This window comes from Podospora pseudopauciseta (genome assembly GCF_035222475.1).
Source record: "Podospora pseudopauciseta strain CBS 411.78 chromosome 2 map unlocalized CBS411.78m_2, whole genome shotgun sequence".
Classification (NCBI taxonomy): Eukaryota; Fungi; Ascomycota; class Sordariomycetes; order Sordariales; family Podosporaceae; genus Podospora; species Podospora pseudopauciseta.
The window spans coordinates 4,476,684-4,495,789 of NW_026946663.1; the positions used below are offsets into that span (position 1 = coordinate 4,476,684).

The 19,106-nt window shown below is 52.3% G+C and overlaps 5 protein-coding genes across 5 annotated transcripts; 2 read left to right on the forward strand and 3 right to left on the reverse strand.

Annotated features, from left to right (window-relative positions):
- Nucleotides 1–1,040: 1,040 nt before the first annotated feature.
- Nucleotides 1,041–4,176, reverse strand: SLY1 (Vesicle trafficking between the ER and Golgi). The gene is made up of 7 exons (XM_062910291.1): nucleotides 3,737–4,176; nucleotides 3,514–3,647; nucleotides 3,375–3,448; nucleotides 2,932–3,317; nucleotides 2,855–2,868; nucleotides 1,942–2,774; nucleotides 1,041–1,885 (listed from the first exon to the last, which is right to left on the reverse strand). Exons 1-7 carry the CDS (start codon nucleotides 3,777–3,779, stop codon nucleotides 1,240–1,242), a joined length of 2,130 nt encoding a protein of 709 aa, XP_062769194.1. The 5' UTR covers nucleotides 3,780–4,176; the 3' UTR covers nucleotides 1,041–1,239.
- A 214-nt stretch (nucleotides 4,177–4,390) lies between these two features.
- QC763_212510 (uncharacterized protein) lies at nucleotides 4,391–11,772 on the forward strand. Its single transcript, XM_062910292.1, has 2 exons — nucleotides 4,391–8,185; nucleotides 8,256–11,772. Exons 1-2 carry the CDS (start codon nucleotides 6,422–6,424, stop codon nucleotides 11,451–11,453), a joined length of 4,962 nt encoding a protein of 1,653 aa, XP_062769195.1. The 5' UTR covers nucleotides 4,391–6,421; the 3' UTR covers nucleotides 11,454–11,772.
- A 108-nt stretch (nucleotides 11,773–11,880) lies between these two features.
- QC763_212520 (uncharacterized protein) lies at nucleotides 11,881–14,200 on the reverse strand. The gene is made up of 11 exons (XM_062910293.1): nucleotides 13,442–14,200; nucleotides 13,348–13,376; nucleotides 13,047–13,289; nucleotides 12,905–12,991; nucleotides 12,824–12,849; nucleotides 12,742–12,768; nucleotides 12,603–12,689; nucleotides 12,425–12,553; nucleotides 12,358–12,368; nucleotides 12,259–12,287; nucleotides 11,881–12,199 (listed from the first exon to the last, which is right to left on the reverse strand). Exons 1-11 carry the CDS (start codon nucleotides 13,552–13,554, stop codon nucleotides 12,123–12,125), a joined length of 858 nt encoding a protein of 285 aa, XP_062769196.1. The 5' UTR covers nucleotides 13,555–14,200; the 3' UTR covers nucleotides 11,881–12,122.
- On the forward strand, nucleotides 13,228–16,261 carry QC763_212530 (uncharacterized protein). Its single transcript, XM_062910294.1, has 2 exons — nucleotides 13,228–15,367; nucleotides 15,428–16,261. The coding sequence occupies exons 1-2, from the start codon at nucleotides 14,592–14,594 to the stop codon at nucleotides 16,068–16,070; spliced, it is 1,419 nt and encodes a 472-aa protein (XP_062769197.1). The 5' UTR covers nucleotides 13,228–14,591; the 3' UTR covers nucleotides 16,071–16,261.
- GYP1 (GTPase-activating protein) lies at nucleotides 16,232–19,106 on the reverse strand. The gene is made up of 6 exons (XM_062910295.1): nucleotides 18,758–19,106; nucleotides 18,665–18,683; nucleotides 18,583–18,592; nucleotides 18,390–18,515; nucleotides 17,034–18,339; nucleotides 16,232–16,975 (listed from the first exon to the last, which is right to left on the reverse strand). The coding sequence occupies exons 1-6, from the start codon at nucleotides 18,800–18,802 to the stop codon at nucleotides 16,709–16,711; spliced, it is 1,773 nt and encodes a 590-aa protein (XP_062769198.1). The 5' UTR covers nucleotides 18,803–19,106; the 3' UTR covers nucleotides 16,232–16,708.

Genomic DNA, 19,106 nt, shown 5'->3' on the forward strand with positions numbered 1-19,106 from the left:
GAAACCGCCTCTTCCACACCTCACCCCTGCTCTGTTTTCATCAACCTGAAGATGCTGCCATGCACCCGCTGCGTTCCGCTCTCATTGCCGCTGCTGCACACCCCCAAAAGAAGCATCCAATTCGACGACCGGTCTTCACTCTGCGTTTGCGTTTCTGCAGTGCAACCATATGAATCCAACTTCAACCCCAACCCTCCAGCCTACCTATCGATCAAGACTGAGCTTTTGATACACTATAGCATCCATCCATCTTATCTTCATTTGATCACATAGTAGCAGTCAGGTCGACAATCATCAACCCGCCAGGCCAGGCCAGAACTCCAGACCCAACCTGGAACTTCCCATTCCCCTGCCTTTCCATCCTTCATCTTCACGTAAGAGTACACCTGACAACGGTCTCGACCATCCCAACGGTGACCCCCCTTCTTTAACCTCCCAACCCGCAGGTCAGCCCGGCCCCCAGGTTTAGGAAAATCCCGTGCTATTTTTACATTTTAACTTTTCCTCGTCTCACACTCTTTGACATTGTGGAGGAACCAAAAGATCGGGCCGTCTTGTCTGATGTCCTTGGGCCCCCCAATTGGAAACGGTTCCTTTCCTTTGCATTGCTAGCAAAAAGTCAATCCAGACTCGCCGCATTTCCTCGTCCATTCAGGTATCCCCATTGGTATAAGCCACTCGTGCCACGAACACAGTGGCAACCGTGACTATCAACACTAAGGCCAAGGCGTTTTAGCTTGACATTCTCCAACTCCAGAATTCGGTAGTGCGCAATAAATTCTGCAGAAAAAAATGTCGAGATTGGAAACTATAACAACACCCTGCATTTTCTTAACCGCCAAGCATATTGTTTCGAGCGTGTATTCGTACCCTCACCACGTAAGCCCTCCTTCGACGAATCCTAACTGGACAAAGCACCCGCTCCAATCCTCAGCCATTACATTGAGCTTCCCCGTGTTCAACTGTTCAACGGCTTGGATGCATACCGCACATTCGACCAATTCACATGGTGATCCCGCCGGCTCGGATTCGGTACGACTCCCTCGCCTGGTTTCATATATGCTGCCGAAATATGCTCGTCACAAATTCCAATTTCCTCGCACGTTTTGAATATTCACAATGACAAAAAAATGAGTAACAATAATATTCCGTTTTGATAAACCCCTTGCCTGCTCTACATACTATAACTCAGTCATATTATCCCACTCAGCCAACCATTTTGAAGATTTCAGTTTGCTGCTAAGAAATCTCCTTCCCAAGCCTATTCAGCTCCTCGGTGATAAACTGCCCGGCATTAATCAGTTCACTTGCACCGTACAAAACTCTCTTCTTGACCTTATCACCGCTCGTGGCTCCTCTCGCAGCCCACTCCTGCAAGTTGCCATACTCATCCATGGACCCGCCGCCCACCATGAACACCAGCGCCTCCGAGAACCCCTGTCTCCGCTGTCCAAAGCTTGCCCCCATTCCAGGAGCGCCTCCAGGACCGCCGGGCAGCCCACCGGGTGCCCCGCCTTGAGTTGCCGCCCGGACCGGTTGTGGCATCGTCCCTCTTGCGTTTGCGCTCCGGGGATCAAAGTAGAGGTAGTGCTCCGTCTTGGCAATGGCCGATGAGCTGGCCGCCGAAGGGTCCATGATGGATTCGGTGATCTTGGTTACTGTAAGATCACGGTCCACGGGCAAGAAGTTCTTGATGCCGCCGAGGAGAGAGGCAACATTGGATGAAAGGGCGTTGGTCGGCACACCAGTCTCCTTGAGTCTGTCAGTAAGACGGGTGGAGATCGCCGAGAAGCGGTTGAAAAGGTCTGAAGAGCCAGATTGCTGGCCAGTTGACTGCTGGTTGCTGATGGTGGTGAGCTGTGTCATTTTGGTGGTTGCTCGGACTCTGTGCCTGAAGTTAGAAGCTTGCTACGTGTGATGATAAGATCGGGAACTCCTTACTGTCTGATGTAAGCCAGGCATGTCTTGTCACAACCAGCACCGACCAAGGCTTCTTCGAACTGTTGCCATTCCGGCCTGGACACGTCCTGCTCCGTGCTGAGGAACCAGATAATAAACAGACGGAGCTTGTCTGTTGGTTGACCCTTGTCGTCTGTTCTGATCATTTCCAAGATCTGGGCCTTGGTCTGCTTGGCCACCTCCTCTTCTAGCTGGAAATAGTTGTCCAGCTTGCGGTTTTGAATTTCCTGCAAAATAGCGGCAAGAATGTTCATGTGCATATCCAACGTGGCCTTGCGTTCTCGAAGCTCGGGAAGCAGCGTGATGGCTGCTTTGAGATGTTGCGCGCTGGCACTGGTATCATTTTGCAGATCTTCAAAGTCCGTGACTCCAGTCTTCTTGGTGATGGCTTCTGCCTCTTCCTTGTACTTGGTGAGCTCGGCATCAATGTCTTCGGCGACCTGAGGGAATGGGAGGCAGGCATTCTTGGCCCAGAAAAAGTCATTGGCGGCCAAATCGTAGCTTTTCTTGGTGGTGCCTTTGGCGGGGTTGTTGGAGTCCACGGGGGTTTCGATCGTAATGCGGTTCAGCTCAGACCTGAAGACGTCGAAACACAAGCTCTGGTAGGTCCAGGAGTGAGAAAGCATGGGGATCAAGTCCACGTTGCGATCAAGGATGATTAGTACAGGTCTTGACGTGGGTGTTCCCGCCGCCACGCCTGGTGTTCGTGATTGAGAAGAAAACAGGTTGTCTTTGGAGTTCAAAACGTGGTCCCGGAGCTTGCGGTCCAGTCTTTGAGCTATCACCTCAGCTGCAGCACCTTTTGGACAACGAATCTGTAAAAGCAAACAATTAGCATGCTTCCTCAGGCTTACAGTTGTTTTCTTGGCGGTAGACTTGGTGTTGGAGAACCTACAACTGGGATTACACCTAAAGAAACTACAGTTAGCCAACCAGCGCAATAACACCACATCAAGGTTGGTGAAAACATACCTAACGTCACCACAACACTAAACAACCCACTGACAATGCGATCTACTACACGATCCAGCTCTTCGTCGTTTGTCTTGGCACTGTTCAGGGCCCAGTATGTGTGCTGCTTTTGCATCCCTAGACTGAAGAGATCTGGTTCTGTGACGATAAAGTTGAGATACTGGTCGTAGATCTGTGCGATCTGTTCTGATGTTTCCGTGAGAGCTGTTTGCGCAGCGAAGTCTTCCAACAGCGGCCGTGGGATCGAGGAGAGGAAGTTGACATAGACAGAGCTGTAGAGCCCATTCTTGAGGTCCCTCGTGATCGCCTCCAGGTTTGCGGGTGTGGGCTCGACGAGATATATCGCTGGTACATCGGGAATTTTGGCTCTGTTGGCTGAAATGTGCCTACACCAACAGTTAGCTACAGGTCGCCTTGGTTACTGGAAATGGTCCGCAACCCACATATGCATCGTCACACCCAGTGACCGCAGGTCCGACACTTGGAGTACTGGACTGATGACATCACGGCCAAGGTCCTGAAAGAGACAAAGCTGTTAGCCTCTTACCAGAGTTATAAGCTTGAGAAGAGGTGGCAGCTTACGTCAAACACAAGGACCTTCCAGATAGGCGTTCCGTCCTTCAGTATAGGGGCCACGGGCAGGCCATTGGCATTGACTTCGTCGCTTTCGCTGAGCTCGAGAGCTTCATTTAAGTTGAGGATCTTTCTGATCGAGACTAAGTTGCACAGGGCAAGTCAGACATGATGGTCAAGTCGAGCGCAGCCAATGATTACAACAGTGACAGAAAAAGAGGAATGAGCATACGGATCTGCTTATCGCGAAGCGCATTGCCCCGCGCCGCCGCCATGATTGTGGCCTCCAACCTGTTGATACTGTGTACTGTGTTCCAAGCTGCTGCTATCTTCCCTTTCCTGTCTTTTATTGGCTTCGGCCTCGAGTTCGAACGATTGGGACGGCGCAAGCTCCGGCTTCAAGCTGGCTATGGGTGATGTGGATGTGCAGGGAGCTGTGCTATACTTGATAGTCGTCGAGAATCAGCTGTGTTGTCTTGTTCTTGGTGAGGTGTAATCGCAGTTCATTCCTTTGCTAGGTTTACATGCTCAGGTGTCAGTGTCGGCGTCGGCCACATGTTCGAAGCTTGCCCCCACAATGATTTTCATGGACACCTTTACGTCCACTCCTGGAACTTGGGGGCCACTGTCATAAGGCAGTACCGTACCTGCCTGCCTGGAGCACTGCAGTTCGGTGACGGTCCGGCTAGGGGGAAGATACAGTTGCCAGTCTTCTGCAGCCAGGTGCCGCCTCGGTGAGATGGTGACCGATTGAGGGGGTCAATCCGATTTAGATTGGCTGACAAGGTCTTTCCGCCACATGCACGGACCAGCCGCCAGCCAGCCAGCCACGCCCAGCCCTTTAATGGCACCAGCAGCTGGCTTTGCGCGACGCAGAGCCAACTTTTCTCTTTCAACGACATCCCGTGGCTCTGTTCCCAAAACCTCTTCTCAACCCAAACGGAAATCCCCAACAATTCTCCTAACTGCCTTACTGGGTGTTGCGCGCTCAAGTCACGGCTTTTTCATACTCACTCCTCCATTCCAGCCCACTCGTATAGGCAATTCTGGGCCTGGACAGAGATTTGGAGCGTTGTTTAATTTCGGCGCCCGTCGATTCGCTCTCACTTCTTCATCACACTACAGACGCGTCGGCCTGCTTTTTAATCATTTGAAATTAGTCCAGCCCTGGGTTTTCTGTCTAGATATACGCGGAAAATGTTGTAAGGCGCCGGGCAGGCTCTGCTAACGAGACGTACGTCGCCTGCGAAAGGACGGTGGTGATGACGTGTCTCTGCCACACAACACCGCGGAAGGGATTTGTGTTGCAAACACTGCTGGACACACAAGACACAGCTACAACAAAGGGTATGCATAAACTCATCCGTCCCCCCAAAATTTCCACAAGAAGACTTGAGCAAGCAGCTGGATGTTGTATCTCCCTTATCGGCCATGAAAGAATACCTGGAAGTGCCTGTTCAATCACGCAGTCTGGATTCCGCAGCCGGCGATCTGCAGTGCGGACTCCGAAGGACTTGCGAAGAGCGACGGCAGCCAACGTGGAGCGGTGGCTACAGAGGAGGGCCGTTATCTGACTGCAAGTAACACTTAAACTCCTGTCATGGGACCAAGTGCAGAACACGCGATGGAGAGCAACCACAGCAGCAGAGAGAGCAGACGGGACAGCCACTGGCAATAATTCAATGTCACAGTCGTCGGCCCATCCATCCCTGGTTAATTGTCCCATGCACAAATCCAGATCTTCTCTGGCTTGCAGAAGAGCAGAAGCACCTGACGGCCGAGCTGCTGCGGGGCATCCTGAGGTGCGCTGCGCTCCCGGCCTTCTGGCTTCTGGGAGAGGGGCACTTTCAGGGGAGTCCCCGCCCAGCCCACCTCACACCCACACACACCTACAGACACACACACAACATACACCATGGAATCATCTCTTCCCCTTGAGATCGGACTGATGAATGATGGCCACCAGAAAATGGGGGGAATCTGTTCTGCAAGACACTGCCTGTCTGAAATGCAGTCCATCCATCAAGGACATCATCTTCCGGTTTGCCCGGTTGGTTCCAGCCATTGGGAAAATTAAGCCCTGGGCGCAAATAATCACCCGGCATTCCAAGATCAGTCACCCCTCAACACACCACAGCACCACGGCCCGGACAGAGAGGCCAGCATCGACGTCGCGGAACCACTGCCCGACACACTGGACACAGACAGGCCGGTCTCGAGAATCAGCTTAGCGACCCTCGGTTGCGACTGCGATAAAATGACTATTGAATCAACACAGAACCGTCTCTGAGTCTCTCATGATACCGTGTTGTTCCTCGCCTTCTCTCGCCGTGGTCTGCTGGCTGCTGGCTGCTGGCTGCTAGTGTGGTGGTGGTGGTGTTGTTCTCCGGTGTTGCAGGCTGCTCTCTGCTCTTCCTGGGTTGGATGGTGGCTCTCTTGGCTCGGAGGATGGAGATACTCTCCAGTCGTTGGCTGCTTTTTGCTCACGTCGCACAATGGCGCATTGTTTTTTTGCCGGGATCTTGTTGGTGCTGCAGGTTGACTGACACTTTTCCGCTTTAGACACATCGCACTAGTCCGAATTCAGAAACGCCCCACACACAACTCGCTGCATGCACTTAACCGATTTGTGAACCTCTCCTTTCGTTCGTTTTGTTGCAAAATACCCGATTTCACGAATCCCGATTCTTCTATCCAAGTGCTTCACTTCCACTATCACCAGTTGTCCAACTACCGATATTACGACTGAGGTTTCAAAGAGTTTGAACGACTTTTTTTTCGATCGAAGCCGATATCACCATTGTTGGTGGCTATTTCACGATTTTCGCCCAGTCCCACCTGCCAAAATCGTTTAGTTGCATATAGGTTGCCGAGTCACGTGGCACCCCTTTTTGCCTCGCCAACCTGAAGGAGGACCATGGACCAAAGCCATGGCCACGATAGTGGCATGCCGGACTGGGACCCCAATGCCTTTATATCTAATGACACATGGGATCATCAGTTCATGAACCCGAATTTGGGCTTTGATCAACCTAACGGAGGCGACCACAGCTTCCAGAACACAGAGTACCTCGGTTCGGCACCAATACACCCGCAGCTCTCTGGTGCTGCTGAATTTCGGGATTTTGATCCGTATCTATCACAACACAACCCTGGAAACTTGTGGTCGAACTCCAGTCAGACGGAAGCCCAGTATGGACAGGATTCAGCGATCGACCCCTCATTCTATGAAGAACAACATCAACATCATGCAAGAGAGCCAAACCCGACCACCAACAGCCGGTTCGCCCTCAACGTTCCCCAAAACAATGACTTTGGCTCTCATCTGCATGCCCCGAACAACCAGGAGGCGACTCACAGCCTTCTTAATACACCCGAACCCACACAAAATGCCTATGCTCAGAATTCCATGCCGCAATGGCATAATCAGGTAGCTGCAAGTTATGCCCCTGGCCACCAGTATGAGAACCCACTTGCTGTATCTCAGGCGGCAACTCTCACTCCGCCAGTTCAAAACGGCACCCCCTCTCCGTTTGGCTCTGCCCGCAACACCGCTGCGCAATATCAGCCAGAGGTACCGCCGGTACACCACCAACATCAGCAACACCACCCTCAAATTCAACAGCAACATCAAGCTGTCAATGCTAGGTCTGTTCATCCTCAGTTTGCTGCGGGCATTAATGGGCAACCACAACAGCAGCAGCAGCATATGCCTGTTAGCCAGCTGCCCATGTCCGGTGTTGGCAGCCCCCATGTATCACCCCAGCCACAGCCTGCCCAGAAAGCCATGGGACATCAACTGGCGCAACAAGCCCCGCGCTCCCAGCAAATGCCACAACAGATGGCCCAACATCTGTCTCCACAAGTACCGCACCAGCTATCGCCACACGTATCACAACCCCAGCAGGTGCCTCAGCAAGCGGTCCAACAAAATCCATTCCCCAAGCAAATCGAGCGCGCTCAGCATCATCAAAGCGCCTCCGTTCAATCTCCTCAGTCTGTTCCTGCTCAGCAGCCGATAAGTCAGCCTATCATCAGTCACTCACCACAGCCTCAACAGGGTTTGCCTCATCACCAGTTGCAGCAGCAGCAGCAACATCAGTTCGTAGTGCAACAAGCGGCGTCTCCGCAGGGTCAAAAGCGGCCGTCCGATGCCCAACTTGTGTCTGCCATTGCAACCAAAAAGGCCAGAATAGTATCTGCGGGACCAGCCATCTCGAACTCGCCCTTGCCAGTGCAGTCCCAGCCAGTGTTGTTCCAACTACCAGTGCCGGTGCAACAACGACCGCGCAATCTTGAGCCTGCTCCGCCGGTTTGCACCATCAACTTTGAAGACACCAAGCTTCTGGAGTCTGTTCGGAATCAAGATACGCTTAGGTTCCCTGGTGTTCCTAATATCGTGATCGGCGCAGAGCCGGTTAAGCTGAAGAAGAGCCCTCCAACAAAACGATATGTGACCCTCACTGCGAGACCTGGAAAGGCACCTCTCTTCCCTGAGATTGCTCGCGGCTGGATCATGGCTGAGAGTTTGGCTAACCACAACGAAGCCTACAAGAATGCAAAGACTGACGAGGAACGGTATCAGGCCGATACTCGACTTGATGTGGAGATGGCTAGGGCGGGCTGTGAAATGCCGGTGGAATGGATGAAGAAAGTGCTCAAAGAGCATTTGGGACCTAGGGTAAGGAAACCCTGTGTTAATCTGTTTTTCTCTATCGTTTGGACTGTGCTGACCTCAATATTTTGCGTAGGCTGCTCTTCCAGCTCCGCCACCCGAGCCAAAAAAGACGCTTATCAACGCGACTGAGAAAGTTCGGCTTCACCCTGCTCATCTGGTGAACAAGGGCTTGTTCGAAAAGGTCAATAACGAGTATTATCTATATGTGCTTGAAATTGCGTCTTCGTTGAGAGATGTACTCACTCGGCTCAAGAACCCCAACCAATCTGAGCCCAGAGAGACCAGAGATCCAGCAGAGCTGAAGCTGAGGCTCGAGCAGGCAATTGTGGCGGGGATTACATACGGCCATGATCAGGTGTTGGCAGAGTTGATCGTTGGGACTATCCCTGGGACTGCTGAGAAGAAGCAACCAGTGAAGAAGCAACATTTGGCAGTGGTGTTGTGCAACTTGGTCATCAAGTTTTACAACGCCGGTGAACTAAACTCGTCGCTGACCAAGGCAATCTTGAAGCTCTTCACCAGGTTCACAACCATGACAATGAAGCTGCTGACCCTGGTAAAGATGAAGCAGATCAAAGGCGTGGTGGGGAAGAAGGGCGACGACGAGACAAAAGCACTGGTTGCTCGCATTTTCGAAATCGGAGAGAGCAACCCAAGTGAATCAAGCGACAGCGAGAGCGACGCCGACTCTGACGCGCGAGAACCTAGTGGAAAAGCTAGTGGGGCGTCAAAGCAGAAGGACAGCAAGAAACTGTCCAAGGAGGGCTCAGCTTCAACCAGCTCCAAGTCAACAAACGCAATTTCTGGCAGCGACTCCAAAAAGTTGCCCCCCACAACGTTAGCTTCCAAAATGGCTAAACCCAACAGCGACAGCAAAAAATTGCCTGCAACCTCAGTGTCCAAGACGATGGCGCCTAATAATAGTGAGGTGAAGAAGAAGGTATCATCGTCAGCCTCGCTGCCTGCTGGACTCAAACGTTCGCGTGAAGATGATGCTGCTGGCGAGTCGCGCTCTTCTAAGAAGGCGGCGACTGAAAGTAGCACTTCCTCCGCTGCTGGCATAAAACCTCCGCCGTCATTGTTGTCTGGTAGTAAACTGCCTGCTGCCAACAAGGCTGCCACCGCCAAACCTGCCACCACTGGTGCTTCGTCTACAACAGCAACAAGCTCCCAACCTAAAGCCCGGTCTGCCCTCCTGCTTCCTGGAAAAACCCGCCCACTCACAAAGCCCGCACCCACCAAGCCTGAGCCTCCCAAGCCCATTGTCAAGCCTGTCGAGTCCAAGGCTCCAGTGGCAAAGGTTACCAAGCCTAGAGCTACCGAGACTCCCAAGGAGAGCTCGTCATCTAGATCTGCCTTCTCTGCTTTGATGGATGAAATTCACCAGCCCAAGAAGGTCAACACGCCAGTTCTGCCCACCAAGGCCACTCCAGAGGTTCCGTTGAACGAGACTCCTGAGGAACGCAAGCGTCGTCTGCGGAAGGAAGAGCGACGTGCACTGAGACTCAAGGTTACTTTCAAGCCTGGCGATAGTCTGGTACAGATCCGCGAGTTTGCTCGTGAGCCCGAGGAAATCGAGAACAGTGTCAAGATGACCGGTGGCGCCAACAAGTACGACGAAGCCGAGAGCTTCCGTAAGGTCAATAGCAAACTCGGCATCAGAGCCCACGAAATCGAGGACCGCGACTGGGAGCCACCCGTTGCTATTGACTTTTCCCACATCCCTGCCGACAAACGTACCGAAACTTTTGAGACTCGCGGTGGGCTTAAGACCTTTGAGACGGACGAGCAGCGCTTCATTGCCGAGCATGACCGCAACGAGTTGGTCGTGATATACAACCACCTCAACGACATACCTCCCACCCCACGTTCGCCACAATACGAGCCCAGCCTTAGCAGTTCCGGTTCCGAGTTGCGCTTGCCTCTCGACACTCCTAACTACGACGAGATCAGAGTGCGCGCTGATGAGTGCAGAAAGTTCGGCACCCGCCAAGCTTCCCGCTTTGCGCAAGGCCGCCTCGAAAGCAAGACACAAGCTGAGAGAGTGCAGGCAAAAGCCAAGTCGGTCCAACAAGATCCCAATACATTCTACAGCCCGACAACTGCTGTTAGTCGCGATCAAGGGACCTACGAGGTTATTGTTTCGGATCGCCTCAACAATTGGAGAGATCCCAACCCGCTTCCGGCTCCTGATCCAACCAAGACTTCAGAGGAAAGACTCGACGCCGTACTTAAGGCTTTGGATATGCTAGTGAGAATCAACGTTGCTTCTGTGTCTGCTCGGAGAGCGCAAGTGACATCAGTCGCCCCTGCTCAAGCTAGTGCTCCTATGAGTGCGATCCAAGCGCAGGTTGCGGTGTCTGCGCAGCCTTCAGCCCCAACGCCAGCAACTGCTCCTTCACAAACCGCAGCTGCTGCTCCCGATTATTCTGCGCAATGGGCTCAGTACTATCAACAGCAAGCTCAGCAACAGGCTTGGTACAATCAGCAACCACAAGGCTCGGCACAGGCACCGGCATTTGCTGCTCCCCAAGCTCAACAGCAGGCGCCTGATGTCGCTGCCCTTCTCGCTCAGCTAGGTGGTCAAGCTGCTGCTTCTCAACCAGCAGTTCAACCCCAAAACGCCCAGCTCCAGGCTGTTGTCGCCGCACTCGCTGGTAGCAACCAAGCCCAGGGCCCCGAACTCCAGGCCATCATGGCTGCGCTCGCCGGAAACAACCAGCCTCAAAATGCTCAGTATGTCGCCAATCTAATGGAGTGGGCGCAGAGTCAATCTGGCGCCGCGAAGCCGACTTCAACAGCAGCCCCGACTGCCGCCTACAGTGCTGCCGCCCACCCTGCCTACCAAGCTCAGTCGAACTACGGCCAGCAACAGCAGCAGCACCAGGGTGGCTATGAGTCCCGCTCCTACAATCAGTCCAACCAAAGCCGTCCCGGCAACGACTTCTCCGCCTCCATGTATGACGAGGGATACGTCCCTCCTCCTGCGAACAACAACACTGGTGGCGGCAACTATGGCCGTGATCGTGATTGGGATAGTAATCGGGATGGTCCTGGCGGCGGTGGCGGTGGTGGCGGTGGTCGCCGTAACAAGAAGCACAAGAAGCACGGCGGTGGTCATCACGATAGGGACAGGGATAACAACAACAAGGACGACATCCCTGAGCACCTCCGTAATATCAACACCCGGCTTATCGGCACGAAGCAATGCGCATTTTATGCCAAGGGGACCTGCGCTAAAGGGGACAAGTGCACTTTTAGGCACGATTAATGGGGACAAGAACATTGTTCCAACATAATTCTTTCCTCTGTTATCGGTTTTATTGAGAAGCGGTGTCTTGGCATGGGCATTGCATTATTGCATTATCAACGACGACGAAAACTTTTACACGGTTTTTTCTGCTTCCATCGGGGCAGCTGCTGTTATCATAAAACTTCAGCGAAGTATTGCATTTTCGGCGCCAAAGAAAGGGGGATACGTAATATGGTTCAGTGGGAAGGGGTTTCATACTTGTGACTGGGAGGGAATTGTGAGCAATTGTATTTATATGGGGTGGGGAACGGAGAGTGAGAAAGCAGGAAGGGAGGGTGGATTTTAGGTACACTAGGTTTACCTTACAGTATTTTAATCCATGAGGGGTTATATTACTTTGCTTGTTTTATTTTCTCGTGCAGACACGTTGCGACATTTGAGAGATTGTTACCATTTCTGTATTTATTTTCGGAGCATCTCACAACAATTTCTGAGAGTTATGATCAGATTCTATAATCAAACCAAACGACTTCATGCTGTGACCTCTGTTTCCACTACACCAGGCTTCCAGTCCCCCCAAGCTAAATATGTGCAATGATGAGTACCAACAGACAGACTCATTGATATCAACGAATGCCAGTCTTCCCAAAGCGCCAACATGCTTCCCCACGCTCAACCTCCTTCGCCTCAATGGGCATGCGGCCATGTCAAGTTCATTCTGTGTACAATGACATCGCGGATTGTCTCAACCTTTGCCATGGCGCCTGTGAGAAGCGGATTAGTATCTGGCGGTTCTGTGTAGGTAGTTGAAAAGACAACTCACCATCTCCTGTATCGCCGCAAGCGAGGGTCCTATTAATTCAGTAGTCAGTTTCATATTCAAAGCAGTGGTGATGTCAGTTCAAAAAGCGGCAAATCCTACTTGGAGATGGGCTGTGTCACGAAACGTCAGCATCACTCCCATAGCAGCATCAAGGGTATATGCTGACCGGGATAACTTGAAACCAACCATCGATCAGTCTCGCAGCTCCGTCTGGGTCGAGCAGTGTCTCTCTGACGCCCCACTCCTCCCGTAAGGTGCGAATCTGCTTTGCTGTGATGGGGTGTCTCCACATGGCCTACGAACATGTCAACTCTCGCTCCACGGTCTTGGGTAAGAAAGCTTACCGAGTTCATGGCTGGCGCAACGGCAATGTATTTCTTTTTGAGATCAATCGAACCGTCGGTATCCCAGGCTCGTATAACGGATGTGAGCTACATAGGAGTGAGCGGCAGTCTCGTAAAAAGAAGGGATGAGGAACATTACAAGGTTGTCAGACATGCCGTTAACGATCTCACACATCAGTTAGTACACATAACATGGCATCTTCTTAAAGAGAGAGTCCAACCTTGGCGAGGGTGTTTGCACTTAGAGCTACCAGATTATTAGCTACCATGTAGAGAAGGGCGGACTTGGGTATAACACATACGAGCAATGACAAGCATATCAGCCCCTATTCCTACCGTCAGCACCCCGTCCCAATCCAACTGAATAAGATCACCCACATCTTCGGAGTCTGTTGAGAAACAGCAATTAGTAACGATTGTCAGCCAGCTGCCGAAAACAGACACAAGTCCAGGGGTAAAAGGTCACAAACTCGATATGCAATATACTCGCTCCCCTCTTCCAAGGCTGCGGCCCCCACTCATCCTCGTCTCGATAGACTGCGTCGACATTGGGCAGATGAAGCAGGGACGAGACGGTAGGCTGCTCATCACTTTGGCCGTTGAGGAACTCGCTGGCGGATTTGGTCAGGATGATACGAATCGAAAGATTAGCTGCATATGGCGCGAGGGCTTCGACGATGACGGGGACTGGCAAAAAAGCATTAGGGTCACATATACAAGGCTGGTAGAGGTGAGAGAAGCGCACGTTTGATTGTGGCTACAGAACCCGACGCTCTATCATACACATTAGTCTCTAGCCTCACATCCAAAGAGTGCCAGGAAAATGGGCAGGCGCATACGCAAGAAGCAGATGCTTCTTCCCATCATGAAGAGCTCGCGCTAGTGAGGCGACAGAATTGGATTCAGAAGTCATGAAGTGGTTGTCGTGGGCGTTGCCGACTGCCTGCAGCATGGTGTTATTTTGCAAGAGCAAGTGTGCGAATACTCCGTGATTGGGGATGGTCGTCAGACCGGATGCCGAACGGGACGTTTGCAACAGCCGAGCTACTTCCTGCTGGTCAGTTTTTTTCGGCAAAAGATGTCGATTCTTCTTTGATGATACGGCCGATACTTCCCCACATTCAGTGAGTCAAATATATACGTTGAATCGTGATAGTCGCAAGCAGGAAGGTACGATAGAGCAGTTCAGGTAATGAAGCATGAAGATGCGATGACAAACCCGATTGCGGAGGGGTGGTCTCATGGTATATCGGTAGGTATATAGTTCTAGACCTGTCCACGTTTATACATTACTCACGTCGTATATCAAAGCAAATCTAACCTATTTGCAGCGGGATCGCGCTCTTCTTGCCAAATCTATGTATGCTAGCATCCGTTAGAGCTCATGCGGTAGCTTACGATGAAGTGACGTTGGGACGACCACACGCCACCAAAGCCTCAGTCAGGTGAGGGGTCCATCCCGATGAGAACTAGCTACGTCATAACCCTAACCCGGCGTCTGCTGCCTCTCAAGCTTGAGAGCGTGCGTAACAGTGCAACAATGCCAGCCCATTCTGGAGTGTCCCTATGTAATGAGGCTCAGACAAACAGAGCTTCAAATAATACCCCATACACTTGAAATCAAGATATCTTAGCTCTCAGTGTCTCAGAAGCTTGGTTAAGGCCTGAGCTTGTCACCGCTTGGATCGTCCTGCAGGCTGTCCCACTAATAGCAGCACCCCGGATTGCGATTAAGCGTGCAATTAACCAATCAGACGCGTCTGGTGGGCTGACCTTCGCGCGTCACAAGCTTCGCATCACATCGCAGGTGCTGCGCAGCTCTCACAGCTCTCACAGCTCTGTCCCTTGACACCGACATACCCAACCTGTCATTTAATCGCAACCAACCCCGCTAGTTCTTTCACACTTCCACCCATCAATTGAACCAATTCTACCACTTCATCTCAAATTTACCACTTGAAAATCGTTAAATCACACGAATCACCAACAATGGCGACTCCCACAGCCGCCTCAACAGGCACTGCGACTCCCCTCGAGCTCGACCCTGAGCAAGCCCAGCAGAGCCTTAAAATCTCCCTCGCCGACCTCGCCGCCAAAGCCGCCGCCCTCTTCGCCCAGAAGAAATACGAAGATGCCGCCGAGCAGTACGCCCGCGCAGCCGAGATGCAAGCCGAGATGAACGGCGAGATGAGCCCTGAGAACGCAGAGATCCTCTACCTCTACGGGCGCACCCTCTTCAAAGTCGGCCAGAGCAAGTCGGACGTTTTGGGCGGCAGCGCGCCACAGGCTAAGAACCAGGCCAAGCCCAAAGCTCCCAAGAAGAAGACCGCTGCTGCCAATGGCGCTAAGAACGGCGAGGGCAGCTCCTCTTCTGCCGCCGCGAAGGCTGGGGAAAAGGTAGAGAAGGTGGTTGCTGAGGCTGCTGGGAAGGAGGCGGAGAAGGAGTCGGGTGTTGAGATCAAGAAGCCCATGTTTCACTTTGAGGGAGACGAGAATTTTGTTGATTCTGACGAGGAAGAGGAGGAGGGAGAGGAAGGAGAGGGTGAGGAGGAAGAGGAGGATGACGATCTTGCGACTGCGTTTGAGATTCTTGACCTGGCGCGTGTGCTTTTCCTCAAGAAGCTCGAGGCGTCACAGACCGAGAGCGAAGGAAAGGGCAAGGAAGCTGCTGAGGAAGGCAGCGATAACCCCAATATTCGTCACTTGAAGGAGCGTCTGGGTGATACCCACGATCTCCTCGCCGAGATCTCGCTCGAAAATGAAAAGTATGCACCCTCATCACCATCCCTCACCCAAGTTATCACCCGCTAATCTTAGTTGATCAGATACCACACCGCCATAAACGACGCCAAAGCCGCCCTCAAATACAAACAAGAGCTCTACCCATTCGAATCCGAAATCATCGCCGAAGCCCACTTCAAAGTCTCCCTCGCCCTCGAGTTCGCCTCGGTAACCAAGCAATCAGACGACGACACAGCCGAAAGTAAAGACGCCTCCTCGGGAGAGGTCGACCAATCCCTCCGCGACGAGGCGGCCGCCTCTCTGGAGCAGGCCATCAACTCGACCAAACAGAAGCTCCAAAACAAGGAAGTCGAGCTCGCCACCCTCCACAACCCCGAGGAGAACGACTCGACTCGCGAAGAAATCTCCAACGTGAAGGAGATGATCAGCGACATGGAGCAGCGCCTCAAAGACTTGCGAGCTCCGCCCATCGACATCAATTCTGCGCTTGGGCTGCCGTCTCGATCGGAACAGGAAAAGCAAAAGGCGGATAATCTTGTGCTTGGGTCGGTGTCGGATGAGGTCAAGAAGAATGCGAATGATTTGACCGGACTGGTGAGAAAGAAGAGGAAGGCGGAGGAGAGTGTTGCTGTGGAGGAGGTGAAGGAACAGGAACAGCCTGAGGCGAAAAGGGCCAAGTCGGAGGATGTATTGGGGGCGGCTTCTGCGGCGCCGACTGCTAACTAGGAAGAGCAAAGGAGGATATGGGAGGAGGAGAATAGGAGGTTGATGGAGAAGTACAAGGCTGTGTGGCCCTGTCGGGGGTGGTCTTGCGTCAATGGAATGTATGAACAGCAGTGATTTTCTTTTTGTTTTGTTTTATGGGCTTTTCTGTATTTGGTAACAGGCGCGCTTTTTACTCTCTCTCTCTCTCTCTCATCATCATTAAAAACTTGGATGGGTTATTCAAGGGGAGCTAAAGTTGGGAATGGGAGAGAGGAACAGATGTCAAGATGACATGGTCTAGTTGAGGTATATTAACCCTGCACAAACAAGGCTAGCAAGGTAGTCTTTGAATCAACACTCCAAAGATGTTCAGAATCAAAAGCAATGTGTGCCACTCTTCAATCGAGCATTGATTAACTAGTACTGTATATTTGAATCCCGCACCAACTTGACAACCGCACTTTGCTTGCTCCAGCAGTCCCGTTGCCCCTATCCTCATCTTATAATTTTGTTCAGTTTTATCTTCCCCATGCGTTACCCCCAAATTGTTCCAGCCATCTTTTCCTCCCAAATTATTACAACTTGCTATGCTGAAAATGTGACCCCAACCCATAGCACCAAAAGAAAAGCTCGCTCGCCCTCATCCAGTCTTTCATCCCTCACAGAGTAAAGTTCATACTCGCACTCCTACTCCCCTCCCCACCCTGCCCTTTCAAATGGGCACTCGACCCCTTGAATAGACTCTGCCAGATATAGGCTTCGCTCAGCAGCAGCTCAATGTCCTTTTCCGTCCAGTCCCCCGTCGGCAACGACTGCAAAAACATCATGATTTCTTGAAAGTCCATCTTTACCAGCTTGTCTGACCACTTTACCAAAAAGGCGGCACAGACGTATAGGTGGAATTCCGAGAAGCCTTGTTCTTCCGCCTGTTGATTTGTTAGCTTGTTTCTCTCCAGGAATGCAAAGGGGGCCAGAAGGGCCTACCATGTATGTATCCCACATCCGTATCGTGTTCTTGACACTTATTTCTCTCATCAACAGGCAGTTCATCCACCTGAAACTAAACTGGATGAATTCCACCTGCTCCTTCTCCAAGTGCTTCGCCAGCCCGGCATCAATTCTCGCCGTCAGGTCTCGCAGTGCCGAAACTTGTCTCTGGATTCCTGGCTGCGCCACGATATAATGGTCCTGGATCCCGTCCAGCAGTTTAGTCAGACACCAGAATGAATCCGCCTCCACCGCGTCAAGAACCGCCTTAGGGAGCTGCCCCGGATCCATACCACTTTCGATATCTGGGTCTGTGATATATGTTCCCAAGAAAACTTGCCAAAATGGTGTCACTAGGTCGTTGATACCCTGGACATAGCCGCTTGCCGGGTGACGGACAGCCCAAACGTACAGAATGCGCTCAAGAGACCGCTGCGTAGCTTCGTAGCTGTAGAGTTCGATATGTGGGTTTGTGCGGGGGACATCGATACTGATTTGATGCCAGATGGCCTCGTCTAGGCCTCGGTTCGTTCCTCGGGGTGGTGCACTGCTTCCTGGCGCTGGTTGCCCGCCTCCTCCGAAGGCTTGGCGCACGCCGTCAAGGTATTCTTTTCTTTTTCGTTCGAGTGTGGCTACCCTTCTTTCCGAGCTGGTAGGGAGGTAGCTGAGAAGCAGTTGCCAGGTCATGGCGCGAACCTCTTCTGGGACGCCAGACCATGCCAGTGACCGGAGATCTGGTAGTGGGATAGTAGAGGCTTGGAGGAGCTTCTTGAACTTGTTTATTCTTGTTATCCTTGAATTTATGGCGTCAACTTCTTTCGGGGTGGCATTGGCGGGTATCGAGGGGTGGTTGATTAGGTGCAAGGCGTTTGCCGGATCGCGCAAGATCTCCTTATACTGTGGTCGTAGAATCTTTCCTTCACTCTTCTTCGGCATCGGGTAACTTGCTGCTGGCCTCTCGATCGCTATGTCTTCGCTGTTTGAGTAGCGTCTTTCTCGACTACCGCCATTGAGTCCGTCGTCCAGATGCGCCCTGCTTTGTTCCGCTTTTTTTCTTGTCCTCCTCTTCATGTTGGATAGACTGGGAAGCCCAAAATCGTCTCCGTCGTCCGACTCATAGTCATACATATCCTCTGCTTCGTCGGCGGTCCAGTCATCGTTGGTACTGGAAAGGAAGTTCATGTATTGCTTGAAAGGTGGTGATTTGCTGGTTCGTGTGGTCGGGGATTGTGTCGGGACTCGTTCAAGGGCCGACGTCGCTGATGGCGGGGTTCTTGGGCGCGATCCGGACCCAGATATATTTCTACCCCCTGATCAGTCCTGCACATGGAAATGTCCTGGGAGAAAACCCACAAGGAATCAAACTTGAGAATGTCGGCATGTGAATAGGCGGCGCCGACTACCAGACTCGAGTCGCGTGCTGGCTTCTTTAAAGGCGGGGTGTCCCGCTGAGGGGCCTTCCAGAACGGGGAAGCAGAGCTGTCGATGTCACTGTCAGTATCCCTGAGAATACTCAGCAGGTTCCTCTAGAAGGTGTATTGCATACTCGGACCTCTCTACAATCCATCCAAGGGTATAGTTAGTATGCAGGTATTCTGGGAATCAAAGCGGGCGCGAACTGCACATACCAACTTGCACCATCTCCTGCTGCAGAGCACAGTTCCGTCAGTCGCTGCCAGAGGTACATAGGATGGGCTGAGAACAGGCCGACGGAAGCTTACCTGGGGAGTGGCCTTCTTGCCGCCGGCGGAAGAAGAAAACATCATGAAGTACTGAAGAGGTCGTCTTGCAATGGCATGACCTTGGATCAGGAGACTGGCTGATTTATTGGTCTTGGTAGAGAGGCGCCAGTTCAATGTCTGGGCTTCGAGAGAGGCCAGCTGTTGCCAGCTTGGAGCCAGTTGATGGCCCTTTGATCGCTGGCTGGGCTAACACAGGAAGGTGCATGGCTGGCTGACCTGAGGTGGACTGCCTGGCCAGTGCGTCATTCCCCATTCCGCGCCCAAGCGCCCGCAGCTGCTCAGATTCCAGGGGCCCAGCCACTGGGTGAATGCCTGGCCAGGCTGGGAG

Excerpts from the sequence above, each read along its gene's own strand:
- QC763_212510 (XM_062910292.1), top strand. The coding sequence starts at position 6,422 with ATGGACCAAAGCCATGGCCACGATAGTGGCATGCCGGACTGGGACCCC. Across the intron at positions 8,186-8,255 it reads AAGAGCATTTGGGACCTAGG|GCTGCTCTTCCAGCTCCGCC; the intron begins GTAAGGAAACCC and ends TATTTTGCGTAG.
- QC763_212520 (XM_062910293.1), bottom strand. The coding sequence starts at position 13,554 with ATGCTGCAGGCAGTCGGCAACGCCCACGACAACCACTTCATGACTTCT. Across the intron at positions 12,992-13,046 it reads GACCTTTTACCCCTGGACTT|ACTCCGAAGATGTGGGTGAT; the intron begins GTGTCTGTTTTC and ends GTTTCTCAACAG. Across the intron at positions 12,690-12,741 it reads ACGGCATGTCTGACAACCTT|CTCACATCCGTTATACGAGC; the intron begins GTAATGTTCCTC and ends ACTCCTATGTAG.
- SLY1 (XM_062910291.1), bottom strand. The coding sequence starts at position 3,779 with ATGGCGGCGGCGCGGGGCAATGCGCTTCGCGATAAGCAGATCC. Across the intron at positions 3,648-3,736 it reads GCTTCGCGATAAGCAGATCC|TCTCGATCAGAAAGATCCTC; the intron begins GTATGCTCATTC and ends TGTGCAACTTAG. Across the intron at positions 1,886-1,941 it reads TGCCTGGCTTACATCAGACA|AGTCCGAGCAACCACCAAAA; the intron begins GTAAGGAGTTCC and ends CTTCAGGCACAG.
- GYP1 (XM_062910295.1), bottom strand. The coding sequence starts at position 18,802 with ATGATGTTTTCTTCTTCCGCCGGCGGCAAGAAGGCCACTCCCCAG. Across the intron at positions 18,340-18,389 it reads ATTCTCAAGTTTGATTCCTT|AAATATATCTGGGTCCGGAT; the intron begins GTGGGTTTTCTC and ends ATCAGGGGGTAG. Across the intron at positions 16,976-17,033 it reads GGATGTGGGATACATACATG|GCGGAAGAACAAGGCTTCTC; the intron begins GTAGGCCCTTCT and ends ACAAATCAACAG.
- QC763_212530 (XM_062910294.1), top strand. The coding sequence starts at position 14,592 with ATGGCGACTCCCACAGCCGCCTCAACAGGCACTGCGACTCCCCTCGAG. Across the intron at positions 15,368-15,427 it reads ATCTCGCTCGAAAATGAAAA|ATACCACACCGCCATAAACG; the intron begins GTATGCACCCTC and ends TTAGTTGATCAG.